Below are 22829 nucleotides of genomic sequence, written 5' to 3' on the forward strand. Positions count from 1 at the left end.
ATATGTACACAAAGTGAACATCACCGGATTTTTGTACCGTAAAGAAAAGATCCGTGATTTAAAATCGCACTCACAGCGACTATACATTCTCTACAACAGTAATTCGGACTGTTAACTTATTTTGTTTATTATGACTATTATTTTTTTTATAAAAAAATTAAACCATAATATAATAAATATTAATGCTTAGATTCAAGTTTATTTGAAACTTGATATTTTAAATGTAATTTAATACTTATAAAATAGCGTTAAAAATAATTAGTTGGATTGAAAACCTGACTTTATTTAATATATACCAATATGATAGATCAGTTGGGTTCGAATCCAGTGTAGTGTAGCAGTACTTCGTTCCTGTACATTTTTTATGTACAAACAACACCACTGTTCGAATCCCATATTAACCCTAGTGTTTTTCTATTTATATCGAATCTTAAAGATCGGAATTATTGATTATATAATTATAGTTCCAAATGCTTACCACAGTTAAGTTTCCTAAATTTTCCTATTCTCACGAAAGAATGATTAAATTAAATTGAGCCCGGTTGTGTATAGATGCTTGTTGATTATAATCTGCAATAGTAATTTATAATTAATAAGACAGATCTCACGTTGTTAATTGTGTTGCTAAGACCTGTCACATTGCAAGGAAATAATTACAAAAGTAAATAACAGTGCTTTACTTTCTGCATCCACTACTGTATATTATCTATTTTTACTGTAAGATAGGAGTTATTTTACACATAGTTTCCACAAAGTCATAACAACGCTACTGCACTAAAATTTCGCTATTATTATTATGACTCTTAAAATATTAAAACAACCTTTTAACCGTCAAGTTTAACAATTTATTTATGGCACATTTGGCAATTGCTCAATTTGATTCACTAAGTATGTAGTATTAAAAATAAACAAATCGATTATTTTCTGCAAAGTATTTGCTGATCTTGCAATAATACACTTTGACTCAAGCTTTAACGATGTCTAAAATAAGCTAGATTCACCGAGAGCGTCGTTATCAAATAAATAAGTCGATGGGCACTACACACACAAGTGATAGTCAACAAAGATCAGATATATCATTGTGCAAAGAGTAGTCATCCGATCGGTGGAGATTTTCTGAGAACCGTTGGATACGCTTCAAACGAAAGGATCTTTCTGTAAATCTCTGTCATTGGGGACATCTTTGGTGTCTGGTGGCATTCTCTAGTTAGAGAAGATAAATCGTTTGAGATACACAAAACGCATACAAGGACGTGGGACACTATAAATAAGTATGTGCATATCCAGATATTACTGTAGTCGATGATTTTAAATATCTTAGTTTTGTTGCGTTGTAAATCAATCGGAAAGAGCAAGTGTAGCCGCGAGTGGTTTTCGTGTGTAATAAAATCGTTTCGGTAAACGAAATCGGAAATTTATTACGATGAAGTTTATATTATATTTTGTGTGTATAAAAACGGTTTACGTCAGTCAGTATATAAATTATAATATGGTTTGATAAATAAATAGTTTCAAGGCAGATCGACCGTAAAAAAGGCATTATTATCGTTTAGTAAATGAAACAACTCGCCCACTCTTCAAATTCAATATGTCATTGATTCAAATTGGACAGCAAAACAAATTCAATGAAATCGATTACAGTATGATTTATAACAATCATTAATACCATTTAACTACAGTTTAAAATTATTATTAAATTTCATTTACAGATGTTTTCACGGATTGTATTGATAACTAAATTTATTTTTATAATATCAGCGTTATGTTTATAAAAATATTTTAAACCCAATCTAACATATTATTTTAAAGATCAAAATAGATTTTTTTTATAAAATAATATTAATATGTATAATTAGAAACCACTATACTTATCTAACGTAAACCATTCATAATAAATTTTTTCCACATTTCAATAGAGAAATGTATATATGTATGTTACAATAATAATTGGGAATTAAAATTTAACTATGGTTAACTTATTGTATATATTATCATTGTATAACTCCTGTAATGACATTTAATAAAAATATTTGTTAAATAGACACCCACGCGGAAATCATACGAAATAAAGCAAAGCAAATAATTATAATACAATTTTGGAGAGATTTTTTTATTCTATCCACTATCTAATGCATTTAGAATATCTTTAAAATTAATCAACATAAAATCTATAAAATGCTGACGTAAGATTTTTTTTGTAATAAAATAACACAGAATACATTATTTAAATTATTTGCGGCTTAATTATTTTTTGCTGCCATTTTATTTATATATTTTATAATGTTATAAATTAATTAAATTAAATTACTTTTTGTTTTTTTGTATATTTATATATTATATATTTTTTATATGTATACAGTAGCGCGCAAAACACGCATTATATCTATAAATATTAATATTTACATTATATAACAACATTATAAAATCAATAAAAGGGGGAGCTGGTTGGGTTTTTTCTATAAATGTAAACACTAATTGAAGATACTGTTTTTTTTTTTAAATAGCAGATAACAATCATACTGCAGTTTTTCACTCACTTTTAAACAAGTCTACGTGATATTGGGTATGTAAACTTATTTTAATAAAATGATCTTCAAGTACATTATTAAATTTATAATCGGTGTAGAAAGCAACGAGAATCTAATATTAATTACAAAAAAAATATAAGCTTAGGCATTTTAAAGCACTTGCAAAACTATCACAAATCATATATTTACTCTCTTTAGAGAGTAAATATGTGACTTTTGATAATATACAACACACAACATATTTCTACAAAACTTATCTAAACTATTATTTGGTTTCACCCAGCTAATTTATTATTATTTTAAGTATTAATATTTTGCATTATTTATAAATAAAAGGGAAATATTATAAGTAGATTTCAGATCATCCGTTCTTAGAATATTATATTTAGGCATTCCAGTCAAAATGCGCGAAATTAACGATGTACAATAAATAATCTTATCATACTTAATAGTAAGACAGGCATATGGTTAAATTATTAAGCTAGTGCTCTAGACTAGTGGTATTAGTCGGTGACTAATACTTTAAAGACAAAGGTTCAAATCTCATACAAAACCACGGCTGGCTCTAGCGATTGTGCCCTAAACAAAGCCCTACGAAATAATATATAAAATACACTAATATAGTACTGTAATTCCAAATAAAATTACAAAATAAATTCAATATAAGCAGTTCGATATTTTGCTTTTGCAAAATTAATTGCTTATACATCATGCAAAGTAACTACACTACAAAAACTGCCAAAAAAATCGTGTGTAATCTCCAATATTTTAAGATTATTGAATCTTAATAAAAAAAAAATCAGTAAAAATAATGTGTGATTTGAAAAAAAAAGTTTTCGAATCACTGCTAACATTCAATCTATTATTTCCAACAAAAAAACACAGTATTGAACACGTGCGTATTAATGGGCCATATTTTTTTAGTGTGTTTTCTTGATTTATTGCGACGAAGACAAGCGTTAAAGAATGATCCATATAAACGACACATTCAAGTTGTTCTGGCCCTTGTTTTTTTACACAACGGGCTTCGAGGGAGTTTTGGTGGAGATCGAGGACGGGTTTGTTTTAATATATGACTTTTACAAAAATACACAAAGTCTGATACTGCAAAACTTATCCCAGAATTGGCACAATTTTGATTTCATAACGTTTTTAGGAAAATTAAATATCTCTATATGAATTGTAGTTTTACATTTTGTGATAAAAATAATAGTCTGTTTTACAATAGTAAACCAACAACATGGTTTTCGTCTGCGTTGTTCCACGGTGACTAACCATAAGAATGCCTTAACAAAATCCCTCGATTCTAAAATCCAGATCCGTATAATATAAATAAGCATTAGTAGTCCTAACTAATTTGAGATTCTAATTAATAATGTGTACTTTAAATCGTTTATGAAATTCCAACACAGTCCAATGGTAACAATGATTGCCAAATACCGAAGTTCTCGGTCTCGCCCGATTATTTACCCACAGTAGTGATAATAGAAAAGCAAACAAATATGACGGAAGACCACCTACTATCGTTCGTACAATGCCTGACCAAACGATCAGCAGCTATATTTATTATAAGTGTTTATAAACATAGCATGTACATACATCAATTTCCTAGCGGCAGCACTTCAGGAAATGTGGCTCTAATGAGATGATCCTAAGATTGTCACGCTCTCGAGATTGCGAAGAATCCGCAAGGATCAAGAGCAAATACAGCTGCTAACTTCCGCATTCGCGTTCAATTACTATACATGCAAAAGCTCGATATAAGCAGTCGGCACTACTGCTCTTGAAGTTGTTTGCCTCTATTAAACGCATCGTTAATAGATTGTAGGCATTTTAACGCAAATCGCAAATTACTTACGGCTATAAATTAACCTCAGATGGTTTATTTTGTTGATATTGATACAGAGAGCTTTACCGCATAAACATTGACTACATACAATTTGCCATAGAAAAACAGGTATGTGCAGTAAAATGATGATGCTATTGCACACGTGAATTATAAATTCCAAAGATGCTCTCATTACATACATACTAAAACTATTCATAAATTAATTTATTAAGTGTACTAATAAATTTCTATTTTTTTAAAACATGGTTTTGTTATTTAGTGATCTTTGAATTAATCATATAAAACCAATTATCGTTGATGGAAATTTGTATTCGTATGATTTTGCTTGAATTTTACAATTTTTGTATATAACTAACGCAACGCGTTTCATGTTGATGTTTCAATTTGCTTCGGTATGCGATAATTATCTCACCTGTTTGTTTTGAGAGATAACTTAAAGATAAAGACGTTTTATGTCTGTCCTTTCAAGTTTGCGAAATAAACTTTGCATAGAAAATATCAATATGAAACTCAGAAGTCACTAAAAATATGAATGACAAAGTAATTAAATATTTATTTACTTTCTTGTATTTTCACAAATTTATATTAAGAAAACGTTAACTTTTATAGTTAAAATTTTATTAACAGTAATAAAATATTGTAATAGTATTCACAATCTAGCTGATTTATTAGACATTGAGCAATTACTTTCAAACGAATGTATAAAGACTATCAAGAAAAGTAATTGCTTATGAACTGAAACTTCAAGGATTTAAATTACACATGAGTAATGCCATCTTCTTAATTTGTGTCGGGTCTGGAAGATATAAATAACTGTTCCTGAAATTCCCTTCATTTTATGAGTATATATTAAAGCTACTATACACACAATGTGATTTAACATTGTCAAGAAGTTTATACTATACAGCTTTTAAATGAAATGCAAATTAGAATTATATTAATACGATAGACTAGACGTATAGTCAGGGATTAATACCCGAAAGGCTTGGGTTAAAATCATATATGAACTATCGCTTCTATTAGATCCGAATCAGTGATTATTATATATTTATAATTCCAATAGATCATCACATATTATGTTTTCCTACATTTTCCTAATCTAAATTGAGCTAGGACGTACATATTTGATATTTATAATACACTACTTCAGGTTATATAAAATATCATATACGAAAAATCTATATTTAAATTATTAAAATCATTGTAAAATTTCTTTTTGTTTTATTTTATTTGGATTATGGCCATTATAAAAGCTGTTATGGCTAAGATATATTTGGTTGAAATCGAGCGGAAACTCCTGCTGACCTTTTTTGTACTAGCGGCTCGCGAACTGCGCGGACGCGGTAGCGAGCCCAATGCAACTAGCAAAACCAGCATATTTTATCATTATCACGTAGGACGGCTTTTCACGGCAAAGTCGCACGGGTAACAGTATTTTTTAAGTTTAAAATCGTATATTATAATTTTGTTGCACTCCCTTTAGCTGTCAATACTGCTAAAAGACGGAAAAGCATAGAATTAATTAAGGATTCAACGAGCTCGTGGTATAATTAATCATGACAAACTCTTTTTATTTCCACACATCAGAGTCTACATCTACTTTATTAATTATAAACTATTAAAACAGCTTGGAATCAATAGATGTCAATAGGCACGACTTAGTTAGATATTATTTTAATTATTGAATATAACACCCAACAAAAAAACATTAGAGGTCCATATAGGATTCGAACTTAATTTTTGCTGTTAACTTATTCCACTTGTCTAATAATGACAGAAAATGTATGTTCAGTGTATTGCTACTTAAAGGCACAATATCGACACAAAATATCATATCAACCCGTTTTATAACTAAATAAAAATTAGTAAAATATCTACATCACAAAAATGATACATTCATATTATTCTATAAAAAACGTTTATAACACAAATAAATACTATATCTAACGACTCGTTTCGCAGTTAGATTCAATAATTTTATAAATGAAAAAACATGTTCGCAGCAGTGAAAAAAATATGTATTCAAGTTTAATTTTTATTGATTGCTAATAAATCTGTCCGATTTGGTCATTCAGCTTATATATTACGCGTATTATCTACGAATATCATACAAATACACAATAACGTATATGTTAATTTTAGACGTTAATTTACATATAAGGCAGTCGTAGTTCCTATTTTCATGTTTTTGTCAATACATTTTACGATTGAGATGAGATAGAGAGATGATGTCAGTGATTGGCGATCGTTATAAAAAAATATTCCCATACTCGACAGAAGCAGAACTTCCTGGCAAAAAATGCACATCCGCGGTGCATGATCGAGTTACTACGTTATTAATACGTGTTAATGTTTTTTAACGTGTACTAGTATGTCTGGTTCAAAACATAATAGGATACAATAGTATAAATAATGCGATTCGCTGCACTTCATTAATAAAACATGATGACAATAATAAGCCATGAATTTTTCGCATACTTGACGGTCTTCTGGAAATATTCCGAAATGTTAGGTTAGTTTTTTTTATATTCACGTGACGTTATTCACGATCCTCAAACAAAGATAACGATAATGTGAGTTTTTGTTTAAAAAATAATACCAGAATACGATACAGATGTAAATTACCGTCTGAGATTTTGGTACAAGGAAGTGCGAGATAAATTATGCAAATTGAAATGCTCGTGGGATTGTCCATTACTAACTGCCAAAAACTGTCAAAATAACAATTAAAAAATGCTTTGTTTAACTATATGTGTGAAGAACTAAATTTATGATATAATGAATTAATTCCGAAGAACTTTAGCTTTAGACGTGATAAAATTAATGTTCCATTAAATAAATTATTTAATGTAAGTTTTAAGATAAACTGATATAGATAGAGAAAGCGTATATAGAGTGAGTAAAATATTTTTTGAAAGTAGCCAGTTTGAACCATAGCTTAACTTTCTACGATGTTTGCAATTTCATTAATTTGACATATAATAGTAAGTCTGCTATTACATCTGATAGTTGGCAACTTAATTTATTTTTATAGGGTTAGACCACTTGGTACGTACCGTTCACTATTGTGCGTTAAAAGCTTCCGTGGTGGGCGGTGGGTGATTTTTGTTTTTTGTAAATTTTTTTGCAATAAAATGTTGGTTATACATTTTTTTCAAATCTCTTAAATTCCTTCTGAAAATATTTTCACCTATATACTGGATTGAAATATAGCGATGTTGGTGGGCGGTAAGGAAATTTTAACCGTAAAAAATAAGGAAAAGTATGCGGTAGGCATACAAATGTTGACGACAACTGGGTTACACTGTTTAGATATACAATACAATCGTTTTATTTATTTATTTACGCAATTCCGATTGAGTAAGAAATAACTCATTCTGCGGTTACAATTTGATACATAAAAACTTTAAATTTAGCACGTATACGTGTTAAAGGAAAACAAAAATACCAATTATATAGTGATATGAGATATTTAATAAAAGTTGTATTCATTGAAATTATTAATAAAAAAATTGTGAGACGCTCGCTCGCGTGTTTAGTGATGAGAATGAGTGAGAATAAGTGGGCGTGCGGAATGCATGTAATGCACGCCCTTATCTCTCACTCACTCTCGTCACTTAAGAAGCGAGCGAGCGAAAGGGAATGTATCTCACCGTACGCGCCTGATAAGCATACCGGTAATAAAAATTAAAAATTTTATCCAAAAGTAGATTTAAGAATTTCATTTAATTTATTATTGTAATTAAAGAATTATTTACAGTAATTTTAATATCAAAATTATCGTTAAATGTTATATAGTTTTTTTTTTCATTAATTATTAAATTCCTATCAGTTAAAAAAAGGTCTAATATTATAATTTCTTATAGTCTCGATTTAAGGTAATTCTCGTCAGTTGATTGCAAATATGACTCAAGTCTAAAGACAACCATAATTAGAAGCTTGTTAAACTGGCACATTGCACGCAATGCTGACTTCACTGCCATATGTTGTGTGGATATGTGATACATTTAAAATTAAAGGCTTTTTTTATAAAAAAAATTATATAAAATGCGAATTATGTATTATACATAAAGAATGTTTCATTTGACAATTTATCCTGCATCTGATTCAAGTGTATCCAATTATCATGATAGCTTTACAACTAATATTACAGACGTGTAATTTAAAGAAGAAATACATATATATTTGCAGAAACTTTTTTGCTTACATAATACACACAATTACAATCAGATGCAGTTGAGTATCTGTGAGCACCACCCACAATTCACAGTTGCTTACTTAGGCTGCATAAATCTATGCTGATAAGCTAACAAACCTGATTTAGGAGAAGCAGAATATTTTTATTCAAAGCTTACCTTATAAAGTTACTTTAAAACATATGTTATTTATAGCATATCTGTTACTAAGTAAGCATATACAAACATACATATACATCAAGATTATTTTATATATTTGCAACGAGCTCGAACGAACGAAAAGTATATAATATCTTATAAGCTTTATAAATCTTATATAAGAATAATCATAGATAAGCTCAACTTTTCAAGGACACGAATAAAAGTAAACCACTCGATAAACTACAGCGCTTTTTTGATCATACAAAAGTAAGTAATACAAAAAATACGTAAATAATTTAATTTATTCATGTGAACCGTATTTGAGAGGATCGTAGCTATAAAAAGTTTAAGAACTACCTATTTGCTATCCTGTAAAATAAGCAAAAGCTCGTGTTTCTTAAATAAAAAATAAGTATTTTACGATCCATTGTTGATATACAATATTTAATAAAATTAACTGAACCATTCACAATGCTGTAAAACTCACTTCGATACTATACTATATAATAAAAAAACATTTGAGAACCGCAGATGTGGCGTCTAGACGCTCGTTTGGTAATTCAGCAGTGTTTTTTTCATGGTCACAAAAGAAAATAGTTTTTTCTCACGAATAAAAATTTCTTTCTGTTATTCAAGGACCGTATAATGTACGCGCACCATTTAACGTGACAGTATGTCTGTTTTAGAGATTTTTTAAATAAGATTTATTAGTTTGACCGCTACGAATGTAAATATTCCGAATTCGTCGTTATCGGAATATGAATAGCCGCATGATCGAGCGATAAGTGTTAAACGCTTCAAATGACACGAGCAAACATATAAACGAAATACTTGTGAGTTTCGATAAGATTCAATAAAACATCGTATATAGATGCAATATGAGTAATGCAATACGAAATACTCTTTTATACAACATGAAAGAAAAACGGGTTGAAATTATTAAAAAAATTAATATTAGTAATATTTAAATACTGTGTATTTAACATACGTATGTATTATATAAGTGCATTTAAAAGTGGCCCATAAATGTATTTTATAGCCTATAAATATTATGGTTCTGTGATTTTTGCGCAAACAGAAATTGCGGAAACGAAAATTGCGCACAGCGATAATTTCAAACAAAAATATTCTGATCATAGATAATCAATATACACTTAAGAATATGTAAATATACATAAACAAATAATGTACATATATATAATAAATTTAACAGCTCTTAATATGATTTTAATTTAAAAATATTTTACAATTATATTCGTGATATTTTTTATTTAAAAATAAAGAAAAATATTAGACAGCCTGAATTAAAATAAAATATATTTGACAAGCAAGCAATCACCTATGTTTACTATTTTCACTGTATAGAATTTTCGTGTGCATAATTTTCCTTTGCGCAATAATGTCACTCCCAAAATATTTATTTTTATTTTAATGATATATATTTAATAAAAGTGGCATAAATTATTAATACAATTTCAAATCTTCAAAAAATTGAATTTACTAGCTTTTTGAATACATTTAATAAAAATATAAATAGTCAAATTTCATATTTTTTTAATGTGACATCTAAATGTTATTTATATTAACGTCGAATAAAACATATTTCATAAAATGATTTGTTTAAATTCCATATATTTTAAATATTACATTTTTAATAAAAATGCCATAAATTAATTGATGCATTTCTTGAAACAAATAATTTTTTCGATTTAATAATTTTTTAAATTATTATTCATAAAAATTGAAGGGCTTAATAAAAGTGTTATTGCAAAATTCCATTTTGTTTAAATATCACATTTCTCTATTTCTTGCGATTCATTTGCATAAATAGTATGGTCGAAAAAAATATTAAGAGCAAAATACATTTATTTTTAAATGTCATATTTTCAGAAAAATAACAATTCGGATCATCTTAAAAAAACATCTCCGTGTGTTTCGATTTAATTGTATAATTAAATAAATTAAACACTGCATAAAAAATAAAATTTATTTCATGGCCAATCGAATAAATTAATTTTATTACCAAATTCCAAATATTTGAATGTTATATTTTCATAATAAAAAATGTACTAAATAACAATACAGTACATTTGAAACAAGCATACGGATGTGTTTTCAAACTGAACATTTACACTATATTAAAAATAAGGTCGAGTAAAATTTTGTTGTGGCCAAAAATTTTTATAAAGCAACAGAAAGTAAAACTTCAAAACTTGCTAATGTAATATGATAAAAAATATATCAATAAAATGTATGGTAGGTGCATTTAAAAGTATCCGCATTATATTAATATGATATCCGCATTATATTCATGCAAATTCAAATTTGAGTCAATATATGGTCGTATATAGTATTTTAGGGCCAAATTTTAAAAGTTCAATTGTATGCTATTATGGCTTTTTCGTTAATGAAACTATACGTAAAAATGACTATGGGAGAATTAAAAGAAGTTTAAAGACGTACTTCATTTCGAATCGGCGCGCGTTGACAGTCGGCACTGGCTGTTCGTCGGCGCACGCTCTCCCTATCAGCCCGACGGCGACTGCTAAAAAACTGAACGCAGATTCATTTCATTTCACCGGTGTCCGCCGCACGCCTCGATAGACATCGACGCCGCAGGGTGGGGGTGATGCATAGCAAATTGAACTGGCGATTTTTCCGATGCACGCTGTCGCCATTTTTATTTGGTCGTAAGTCGACAAAAGACGATCATCAATTGATCGATGATTGATTCGTCGACGTCGATTGTTATGTAATTGATGCTGGTAGTCATCGTAATAAACCATGTTTGTTCGGCCTCAAATATTACACACAATGCGTAAAAATATTATAATGTGATAATTTCCCGCATTGTCCAAATTATTTTCGTCGTTATTATGAATTGAACAAATTGTAATGAAATATAATGGTTTAGTAGAGGACGTGAGAAAAACTGTGATGAAATGCTTAAACAATGTGTTTTGTTTATTTTATTGACAAACGTTTATTTGTTTCTGTTTTTATTTTTTGAATTTTCGGGAACAGCGCCCATAAGTTACGATCCAGAATTGCTTCAACGCGTCATTATATGTTAATTTTTATGACATCGAAGCAAAAGACCAATATTTTTAAGTTCCCTAAATAGCCAAGAGTGAAAAAGCAAGTCAAGTTTTATTGATTGTCAAGGTTATCTATACTGTTTTATTTGATTATAGTGGTTATAGTCCACAACAAATTTCCACTACCTTTGTATACCTAGCACGATAACACACCAGCTCACATTTCACTAATAATTTGTGAATTTTAGGCCAGATATAGCGCCCTACTTTTTTATTTTCATAGATAAAGCTAACACTAAAAAAACGTTTTACGACTACTACGGCAAAATCACTAAGTAGGCTGTAGAGCAATGTTTGTGAATTTTAAGAAACACTAATTAGTATTGTATCTGACGAAATATCAATATTTTTGACTAGATTATTAGATATTGATTATTTTTTTGTAAATCTGTTATACTTTGATGCGTAGTATATTTTGAACAAATTGACAAAAACTGAGATTCAAGCTGAAAAATTGCTACGAAAAAATCAGTATTTATTTAAACTATTTTTTTTAAGTATGGTATGTAATGCTATGTGTATGGGTGTACTCGAATCTCACTCGCTTAGAAACAAACATTTGGTGAGCAACAAGCGCTACGTGGCTATTTTTTGACGAAAGAATTACGCCCTTTTTATTTTAACACATAATCAACACACTTTTATAAATAGAGAACAATCCTTTTTCCGAGAGCATTACCCAATTAAATTTGTATAAACAAAAATTAGAAAATGCATACATTAACTAAGCAATGCATGCATTGACTAAGTATACACTTTGACTATAACGTGTATATAAATAAACATTTTACTGATGCTGAGTTTTAAAGGAAATGTTACAAATACCGTATTAATTTTTTTAATGCGATTTTAATCTTATGGATATTTTTATTAGAATCTACCTAATACCAAAACACTATTTTTGTATAGAAAATTTCAGTTTTTTCGTTTTTAAAATATTCATAATTTAGAACCCAAAACTTGAAACCTAATAGAAGCATATACTTTAACATATAAATCACATTTTTATGTGTTGCAAAACTTTGTATTAAAGTAAATCAATTTCCTAAAAAATACAAGATTTAACGATATCACTGTAGGATTGTTTGGAACAAGTCTCCTATACTTTCGTACATAAAATAACAATCATAAATAAATATATTGTTTTCATTGAAATGGGGGGAGGGGATAATCTTAATCATCACTTCACTAATGATTCGGTTCAATAAAATATCAATTTTAATAAAAAAAACTAAAGCGAAGTTAATCGCATTACTCGATTTAATCCGCAAACGAGTTATAAATTTATTTGTTTAAAAAAGTATTTAATTTATTCAATATTGATAATGGTCAAATTTTTAAATCTTTTCACTGCGTCCATTTTAACGAGCTGCGAATGACAGACGCCATTTTAATTGGCGCAATTGTTGACTTAATGGCGTCGAAATAAATTAAGCAAATCGTTCCAATCCTCGAAATATTTAATTGACGATCTTCATCAATCAATCAACGAAGGGACATATGGGCATTCTCAAGGCCGAGACTAAGAACGAAAAAGAAGCTTGTTTCCTGTCAAATTAATTGACATGAAAAGTTGTTGACTAATTAGATTATTTTTCTCTCTCTCCATTTTGTCTTATCATTTTTAATTTGACACAAAACGAAGTCTAAAGCTTCTAATATCCGGTTTTCCTATTAAAATGCATTTAAACCATGTGGCAACTCAAATATCTATTAAGGCACACATACGTTTATACACTAATATCTTAATTGCTCAGTTTTTTTTATTAATCACGCATTTCCATTACGAAAAATCGATCGTTGGCTCACGAACGATTTTAGTCTCACAAAAGAATGCGTTCGCTGTGTGGTCTGCAAAAAAAACACTGTAATTAAATCAGCATAAAAAGTGTAACTTCGATGTTTATATTCGTTGCGTTGGCGCCCTTGATTTGTAATGAAAACAAAAGGTAGCAAATACCGGCCATAGCCAAAAATAAAAGCGTTTCGATTATGTAAATATTATCATTATGAAGCGGAGTGCGAATATTTCCTAAGTAAACAAATATACAGCGATGATAAATAAATGTATTACCTCACTAAAGATCCAGTACTTTTTGGATTTGTCAAAAAATAATATCAATATTGTGCATGCAAAGTTTATAACTAATATTGGTTTATAAAAACTAAATTGTATAATAGCATGTATACTAAATTTTGTCACATTTAAAGATAAAGGTTTAATTTTAGAAAGTGGGTGCCACATGAGCTATTGGAACGATTAATTGGGTTGTTTAAGAGCAAAAGTATCAAGCATTACCAAATTTATTCATCGATCATAATAAACGTTAAATTAAATTAGGATGAGATATGAAGTATTTTTTTGATATTACTACATAGTTAGCTTAATTTCAGTAAAAATAGCAGACTAAAACTTTAGATTTTAGACTTAAGTACCAATAACTTTTTTAACATTTTCCAAATGAAAATTCGAAATAGTGACTATTTTCCAATTTAATAAGGTTACGTATATTGGCGCATTATGTTCCAATACTAACTAATTTATCGGTACTGAAAAATTATATTAAATAATATTCGACTAATTTATAACTATGCAAAGAGCTAAAATTTAGATAAAAAGCGCCGTGTAAAATAAATATATGCCACTTAAAATTATAATTGAATGTTAACATAATAAAAAAATCTAAAATAATGGCTGTTATTTAATTTTTTTGTGTATTTTGTTTTCAATAAACCATTGTGTCAAATTACACAATCGCTTTTTGTAAACCAGCGAAGTTAAACGTACTGCACGTACTACGTGATAAAATGCATAGTGTAACAATATATCACAAGAAAAATACTACGGACTTAAAGGAAATAATAATTTACATATGTACATATAGCAGCGCTGTTGAGTTAAATACATAGGATATTAAAATATAAATATTTCTAAGTGATTTTATTTTTCGTTTGACTTATAATATGAGTACTTCTGCTCTATCATCTATCATTAATAGTACTTCTGTTCATAAATCTATCATTAAATGTTTGACAAAGAACTACTGCAAAAACCTGCCAAGTAAGATAATATTTTTTTAATAAATAAATAAATATCAAAATGATTGTAATTATCTCACTTTGCTATGACTTATTCACGATACCATTTTTTATGTTCAAGTCAGCGATGAATTTTAGCAGTTTTTTCTCTTACTAGTATAAACAGCAGTGCTTTATTTTAAATTATTTTAATAATTGATTCCATTTATTAGCCATCACAAATAGAGAAAAAAATACAATTATTATTTGCACTGTCTTAGCTATCTTCACAGTTTCACGTAACTCAATTATGCTCAGTTTTGTCTCTGTATTGTATTGTTTATAAGCTTATCAGTACGCAGCGCTAGTGTTACGCACAGGCAGGGCAGGCGCCCGCCTGTAGCGACCGAATACCGCCCGAATAATGAGCATATTGAAGAATTTGAAAAATGAGAATAAATTAAGACCTAACAGGTTACACTTATGCTTCGGAATAGTAAATATGAATAAAAAGATATGTCATTATAAAATAAACAATTCATAAAATCAGCCCTTATACCCGTGGAACGCAGGCAAGCGATTTAATAATAAAACATAATAGACATGAGCCCAATGAGATAAATTAATCAGTGCATAATCAATACCTACAAATAAGAATTAAGACACCAAACTGAAATCAAAGTTAGGGAATCGATGACATAAATTTTATTAATTTTTAACTGTTAATGTAATTAAAAATCAATAAGTCAAAGTTTATTTTTATAAATCAGAAATATAATTTCATAAATTGAGCTTCCGAGGAGTTCGAACCAGTAGACTTTAAATTATTAGTCCAGCACCTTACGAACTACGCTATACTAGTCTTAATTTTGTACAAAACTCAACTTAAAAAGCGATAATAATGTGTAAAATTAATACGATAATAGTTTAAAATGAAACAATTTTTTTCTAAATTTATAATAACGTTGCTGGCTAAAGATAGAGAAGCCAATACATGCAAAGATCATACGCTCGAAGTTTGAGAAACAACAGTGAACGCTGCATAATTATTTTAGCTGATAAAACGAGAAATGGTATATTTTGATTTCTTTCTATCTTAAATTAACATAACTTTTAAATATAGGAGAGTCTTTTATTATCCATTACCATAAACATTCCGTACCATACGGTTTGTCAGGACATTGATAATATCGTTCTTTATCAGAGTCACAGCTAGCTTGTAGCGATAACAGTTGCTTTATGTCGTGTCAATAAGTTTATGAATACACCTGAAAGCAACATTAAAATCGCTGCGAAAAAATATCAGAATTCTCTACAAATTATATATTGTTAGTAGAATATATTCATGGGCTCAAACGAAGATCACTCGCTCGTATTTTGGGAAAAACGACGAACGCTGCATAATTATTTTTAGGTAGTAAATTAAAGAATGGTGTGTTCATGATTTTTAAAAAAAATAATCAACATAACTTTATAAATAAGAGTCTCCTTTGTTAAAAGGTGCAATAACATCAAGTATTCTGTACCATGTGGTTCATTATGACACTGAAAATATCGATCTTCGATCTTCATCATAAAAAATATTTTATGTCCTGGCAATAAGTTTATGAATACACATGAAAGCTACATAAAAATCGCTACAAAATAATCTCAGTATTTATTTTATAAGATTATTTATGTTAGAACGACATATAATGTTACATATGTATGTATATGTGCGAAATCGAATGTCACTCGCTCAGCAACGAACATTTGGTCAGCAACAAACGTTTCATAGTTATTTTAAAATGGAAAGACGAAGGAATGACATCCTTTTAATTTCAAAACATTCTAATTAGCATACTAATATAAATAGGGGAGAATCTTTTGTTCCGAGAGAATAATCATAATAATACATTTCGTACCAAACGGTCAGTCTAAATATATAAACAAAGGTACAGCTAGCTTATAGAGACAACAGATTATTTTATGTCGTGTCATTAATACATCTGGAAGTCTATTTAGAAGAACTCAACCCCTCCTCGAAACCTTTCGTAAACTTTGAGCCTGAAAGTTGCGAATAGTCGCTGAATTTCACCAAAAAAAAACGATAGTTCCACCGATTAAAAAGATACACTAGATGTAATCACACCTGAATAAAGTATTCACAAAATAGGATAAGCAAATCGTATTTTGGTAACACTAATATTATTTTTTTTGAGAGGTGAAAAATATTTCGTATCTGCATTTTTAGTGTCGTCATTTCCTAAATTTGGAAAAGTACAAATTTAAGTTAATATTCACATCGAATTGCAAACCGATAAACGTAAAGGTTAAAGCTGGTGTTAACTGCTAAATCCGTGCCAGAATTTTAACGCGTTTCTAGCAATACCGATCTTTGATGTCAATGCCACCATTATTCATAGAAAATTATTGGGTAATTCTTAGACGGCGCTAAACACAACTCAAAAGCCAGAATTTCACTTTTATTATCTTGTAAAAGTCGAAAATAGCGTACGTTCCACTGACCCATCCCAATGCAATAAAATTTAAACAATGTATTTTGTCAATTTATATATACTATATATATAATTATATATGTATTCTCGAGCATTGCGTCATTTTAGCAATACATTTATTTATATGCACGTCTGACACATATTGCACTATTTCTAATATTTAATAAATTGTTCTTCATTAAATAATCATAAATACATCAATGTCACAATACTTTTTTCATACAACTTGCTCGGTTAGTTAAATATATATTATTTTCAATTGCAGTGCCATTTTCTAATTGTCACTTTTTATGTTTTGATCTTTACATATGGGGATTGTAAGGTTTTAAGTGATAAGTGATAGGGTCATTTGTATAAATAAGTATGATTATATTTATTAAGCAATATAGAATTCCATATGCTCAGTGTCATAATTAATAATAATTTAATATGACATCTTAATAATATTCAATATATATAAAAGCCTAGACGGTTTTGTATATAACTCTTAATATAAAACAACTCAAAAACGAATACGAATAAAGTTATATGATATGTTTTGAGCATTACTTTTTATAATGCTTTCTAATGTATAAATAAAAAATAATTAAATTAATATTTATAGTTAATCTAAATATATAGCATACTGTCTGATTTAAAAAAATACAACAATATTATTCAAATCAAATTATTATTTTTTAAATGTTGTATTTTTAAAAATTGAGTGCACCAAGTAAATGAAAATATCCGCGTTTGGCACACCCATTTATTTTTAGTATAAAGTATTTTCAAGTTACAACAGCTGTGTATTGTGCAATAAATTTTATTTATTTCATAGATACTTTCTGTGTTAAATATTTAAGTCGTCAAGTCGAAAATAGAGTTTAAGCCTTGGCAATCGAAGTGAAAGTATCTCTGTCGATTTTGCGTGAACTTCATTGGATGCGAGTTCAGAACTAAATTCTCGCGTATTTCAATATCAGAAGCAAAGTAAAAGTTTCTATTAAAAATCCTAAAATATTTTCAAGTGGTAGTTCAAGTAATACCGGAGAAGTGATTTTGCCATGACAGCGATCCAGCTTAAATGCGATAGAAGAAATTTATTATTTATTTATTTAAATTAAATTAAGACTATCGTGACTTAACACATAACCCCAATACGTCACAATGGTCAAAAATCAATACATTAAAAAAATATTATATTGGTTGGGCCACAAGTTTTTCATTTTATAAATTTGTCAAGATGCTGAGGGATTTTTTCCAGCCGCAATTCCCAGGATACGACCAGAGGACGGGGATGCAGCAAGATTAAAAAAAATAATTTTCAAAAACACATAGAATTTTAAAAAGTGCAAAAACTTATAGCTACAAGTAAGATAAAAAATAATACATAAAAAATAGTCTATAGTAAAGGTAAGAAAAAAATCACAAGACCAGTTCCTCGTAACTGACATTAAATAGATTAATATACCATGCCAGCGTATTAAGGAGCCGGATGGCGACTGCCATAGGCGAGTCGGCTAGTGCTGACGCCCTGGCTCTAACGAGTATCAAATGAGTACGCGATAGTGATTCCCAAAGATGTTTCAGAACCCAAAACTGGAATATCTGGGGAATATACATCTTATAATGGTATCTCAAGAACATTCAATGAACTTTTTCGATTAATAGAAAGTATTTTGTTGTTCAAGGATTCCAAATTAGAGATCCAGAATTAGTTTCTTTTGAGTAGGCCGCTAAAATGCCGCTTTATCTGCTTATGCATAAGACATAAATACACTATTAACGTCGAGACAGATTTTGCCATAATCCTATATTCCAGTAAAATCTACACTTTTTCATATCTATACCCATTATTCATAAATGATATGTATTTCCTTATGTTACAAAGTAAATTGCGTATTATTTAGTAACAGGTGACAGTATCCTAAAATAGGGAAACTGCATTTCCTAATTTTTTGCTTATTTATTTTACTAATTAAATCTTGCTTATTCATTGGATATAAAAAAAACAATCAAGGAAATCTCTCGTTTGAGTCAAGTTCATGGTCTGCGTGCCGCCGTTGATCGCCCCTGCCCCGGGCTAATGTTTGACATCAATTGTTGAGGTCACTTGTGTTGAGCACAAACATGCAACCGATTCTGTATGGAAATTACGTCAGCAGTCGGCGCCCATTTTTGGCCTTGGCGATAAAAACTAAGCATGGATTGTGTCAATTTCTCGGTCACATTGAATCCTGAGAAAAAAGCTTTGACACCCCTGTCGTAAATCACGCGGCGTCTGAAGTTGGGACGGACTGAATGGTGACCCGACCCTGAGCTTGAGAGTCTGCGATTGGAGCGATAAAATATCTTTGATCGTAAAAATAAATATGAGAGTTGAGTTCAGCGTCGGTATTCCAGCAAGAATTATACAACAGGTAACTTTTGTAAACTGCTAAAAAAATAATGGAATTTCAGTAAATAATTATTTTGAAGAATTAGAACCAGAGGAAAAAATTGCACTTAAATAACTAAAAATTATTTAATAAAACCCTTGTTTCAGCTACTGTAAAATAAAATGACAGAAAATAGTAAAATGTTAGTTTTTTATTATTACTCAATAAATATATTTTTTATTAACACAAAAAATTGTAATCGAAACCTTTTTGATTAGCTAATATGTATTATTACTTGATTAAGATGACCTCTAATGTATAAAGGCGGCATTTGTATTCAAATTGACGAACGAAAGATTTTCAACCAAATTGTCAAATGTGAGAGCAGGCATGTCAAACAAGCAGCAATAAAATTATACATATTTTAATAATTTGTACTCAATTTTGCCCGCTAGACTTATTTTAGATTTGCGATAGATATTAGTGTTTGCATTTTAGAACCGAGTTAAGAGGCTTTATCAACCTGTGAGATGCTTATTGGATCTGTCTGATATATATTTATTTTTGTTGTACAGTTAATGTATGATCAATAGATCAGGCGTCAGTGTCGGGCGCCGGTGTTGAATGCGGAAGGGTTTGGATAATTCGAAGTATAAAAACAGGAGTATAAAATCGGGCTACTTAAATAAGTGTTCCTACAAACACTTATGCGTTTCCTGCAATTTTTCCAAATGTTGAATAAGTGAATCATCTATGGCTTTATACTTCTTCTATGCGAATAAATATGAGCAAAAGTCTTAAGAATGACAATGCCATATAATTTATAACAATACATTTAAATGATTACAATTAACGTTTGTAGTAAATAAATATATATCTTTTTTATTTATACCACAAAGAGTGTTGTACTATTTATTAATATTTTTTTAGTTGCAATAAGTCATGTTTTTTTCTCTCTTTATTTTTGAGCTCTTATGGATTATGGTGTCGACAAAATATTTACGTATTCTTTTTTGTACGAATGTAAACTGAAACACAATGCGGCGCAGGCCACGAAAAATATAAATTGAGGATGTGGCGAAGGTACTGTTAGTCAGAGAATTATAAAAAAAAAACGTAATGGCGATATTAACCTTGAAAACGAGCTCCGTTGAGGACCTCCATCTGCTATTTAAGCTAATCTGCATTAAACTGTTAAAAAACTCGTAGCAGACTTATAAGAATCTCTTTTAACTGTTTTACGACATCTGGATAGTATATAAAAGATGAATAAAAGAAAAAATGGGTACCGCATGAATCGACTAAAAGGCAAAAACTGTTCTTCGTTTGTTCTCAGTAATAATAGAAAGCTATTCTTAAAAATAATCATGACCTGTTAAGAAAAATAGATCCAAAAGAGATTAGGACAATAGTTAAACTGCAAAAAAGCCATCGAACATGCTTCAAATCCGAGTTTGACAGTATAGTCGTATTCTGGGGTAAATATTTATCAATCGTTTCTTAAATCAGGGGAGACTTTTACAGTGAAATCATATTAAAAATAAATTTAAGCAATGCATAGAAAACTAACCATAAAACATTAAATGTCCAAGTGAACTTATCGTATTTTAATTAGTAACATAACCCTAAAAAATATTTTGCAAAAATACTTATTTATTCCATGTCAAAATAGCAATATCTAAGCTTGATCAATTTATGTGTTTTTCACAAGTTATGCAAAGTGAAAAACGTTGTTCGATTCATAAAAAAACAACACAATTAAATATAAATTGAGACATTTAGAATTAATTGCTAAATATAATATTAGAAAACACTCACATAAAATGTGTCAAAGAAATTATTTCTCTTTTTCTTTGTTATGTTTCACACAAAAATATCTGTGGTTATCTTCAATATGAACTAGATAAAATAAATATAAAATAATCCCGTTAAATATTACGCGAATAATACAATTTTGACATGTCATTTAATTTATAGACGTTAATCCGGAGCCTGAAGGCGGATAATATATGAACTTTTGGTGCAGTCTGTACCGCAGGTTTTATTAGACGGTAACTCAATTTTATCAACGACCGCACCTTGAAAATTAATATTATGAATTCTTGGCACAATTCTGACGTGAGAATAACAATAAATCATCGCTAGAAGAAGGTTATTTATTACTTTCGACAAGAATTTTTTAGTTTAATAAACAAAGTTTTATAAATCACCTAATATTTATTTATATTACAGTAAATTTACATGGATACAAAATATAGATTGTTTAAATGAATATATCTCAATGCAAACTGAAAGTAAAATTAGCGCAAGTGTGAACAATTTTTCGTTTAAATATTTAATTTTCACCTGACGTTTTATAGCTTAAAATTTTTGCAAAATTTAAAATAATTGTGCCAATAATAATTATAAGCAATTTTAAACATAGATAATGCATCGCACCAGTACAAAAATAAAATTTTACTCGTGGAAAATATAATTTATTCATAAATGCCATTAAATTTAACTTTAAATGACAATATTCTGTAAGGATTTTAAAAATGGGCTTCAGAAAGCAAGAACAACAAAGGCTTGGCCAAACAAAACATAAATGAAATCTTAATGTAGAAACACACAAGATTTTTTTTCACAGTAGCCATGCTAATTTTCATAACGAATGAACATCAATAACGACAACATTAAAACTGGCTAATCCTTTTTATCGGAGGTGTTTCAATCAATCTTCTGGCACTTCCGGCGTCTAACTGGCTACATAATTTTGACTATCGTGACGCATTAGGTTTGCCTGTCAGGTCACGATGGTTATAATTTTAATAAATAAATAAATAAATAATTGTGTTTATTATTATTATGTGTACACCGCTAGTTCAAGTTTATCGCGATTAGACCTTATATACATATCTCTATCTAAAACCTAAAGAGAAATGGTGGATTATAGTTTTGGTTATAGTTAATGCCGTTAAAAGATGTTGAAAGTCTGCGTGATCATTGTGAGTAAGCTGCTCTTTGAATTCTTGGGTATTCCGAAATGACAAATTCACTCGTGTTTTATTTGGCAAAGCACCTTTATTCGATGGTTGCTTTCTACTAAGCAATTACGTAGGAAGCTTTTACAGCACCAAGATAGAAGTAAATTTAAACCCAATA

General features: G+C 29.2%; 1 protein-coding gene across 2 annotated transcripts in view; it reads right to left on the reverse strand.

The window, feature by feature from the left end:
* Swim (Secreted Wg-interacting molecule) overlaps nt 1–11314 on the reverse strand; it is a 45746-nt gene extending 34432 nt beyond the window's left edge. For both annotated transcript variants that reach the window (XM_088192707.1, XM_088192706.1), the window contains exon 1: nt 11178–11314. In XM_088192707.1, coding sequence (XP_088048833.1) covers nt 11178–11182 — 5 coding nt within the window. In that variant the 5' untranslated portion in view covers nt 11183–11314. The remainder of the gene's footprint in view (nt 1–11177) is intronic.
* Nucleotides 11315–22829: the final 11515 nt, after the last annotated feature.

The sequence above is a fragment of the Plectrocnemia conspersa genome, unplaced genomic scaffold, assembly GCF_051122295.1.
Source record: "Plectrocnemia conspersa isolate PC_06_02 unplaced genomic scaffold, ASM5112229v1 ptg000009l, whole genome shotgun sequence".
In the NCBI taxonomy this organism is placed as follows: Eukaryota; Metazoa; Arthropoda; class Insecta; order Trichoptera; family Polycentropodidae; genus Plectrocnemia; species Plectrocnemia conspersa.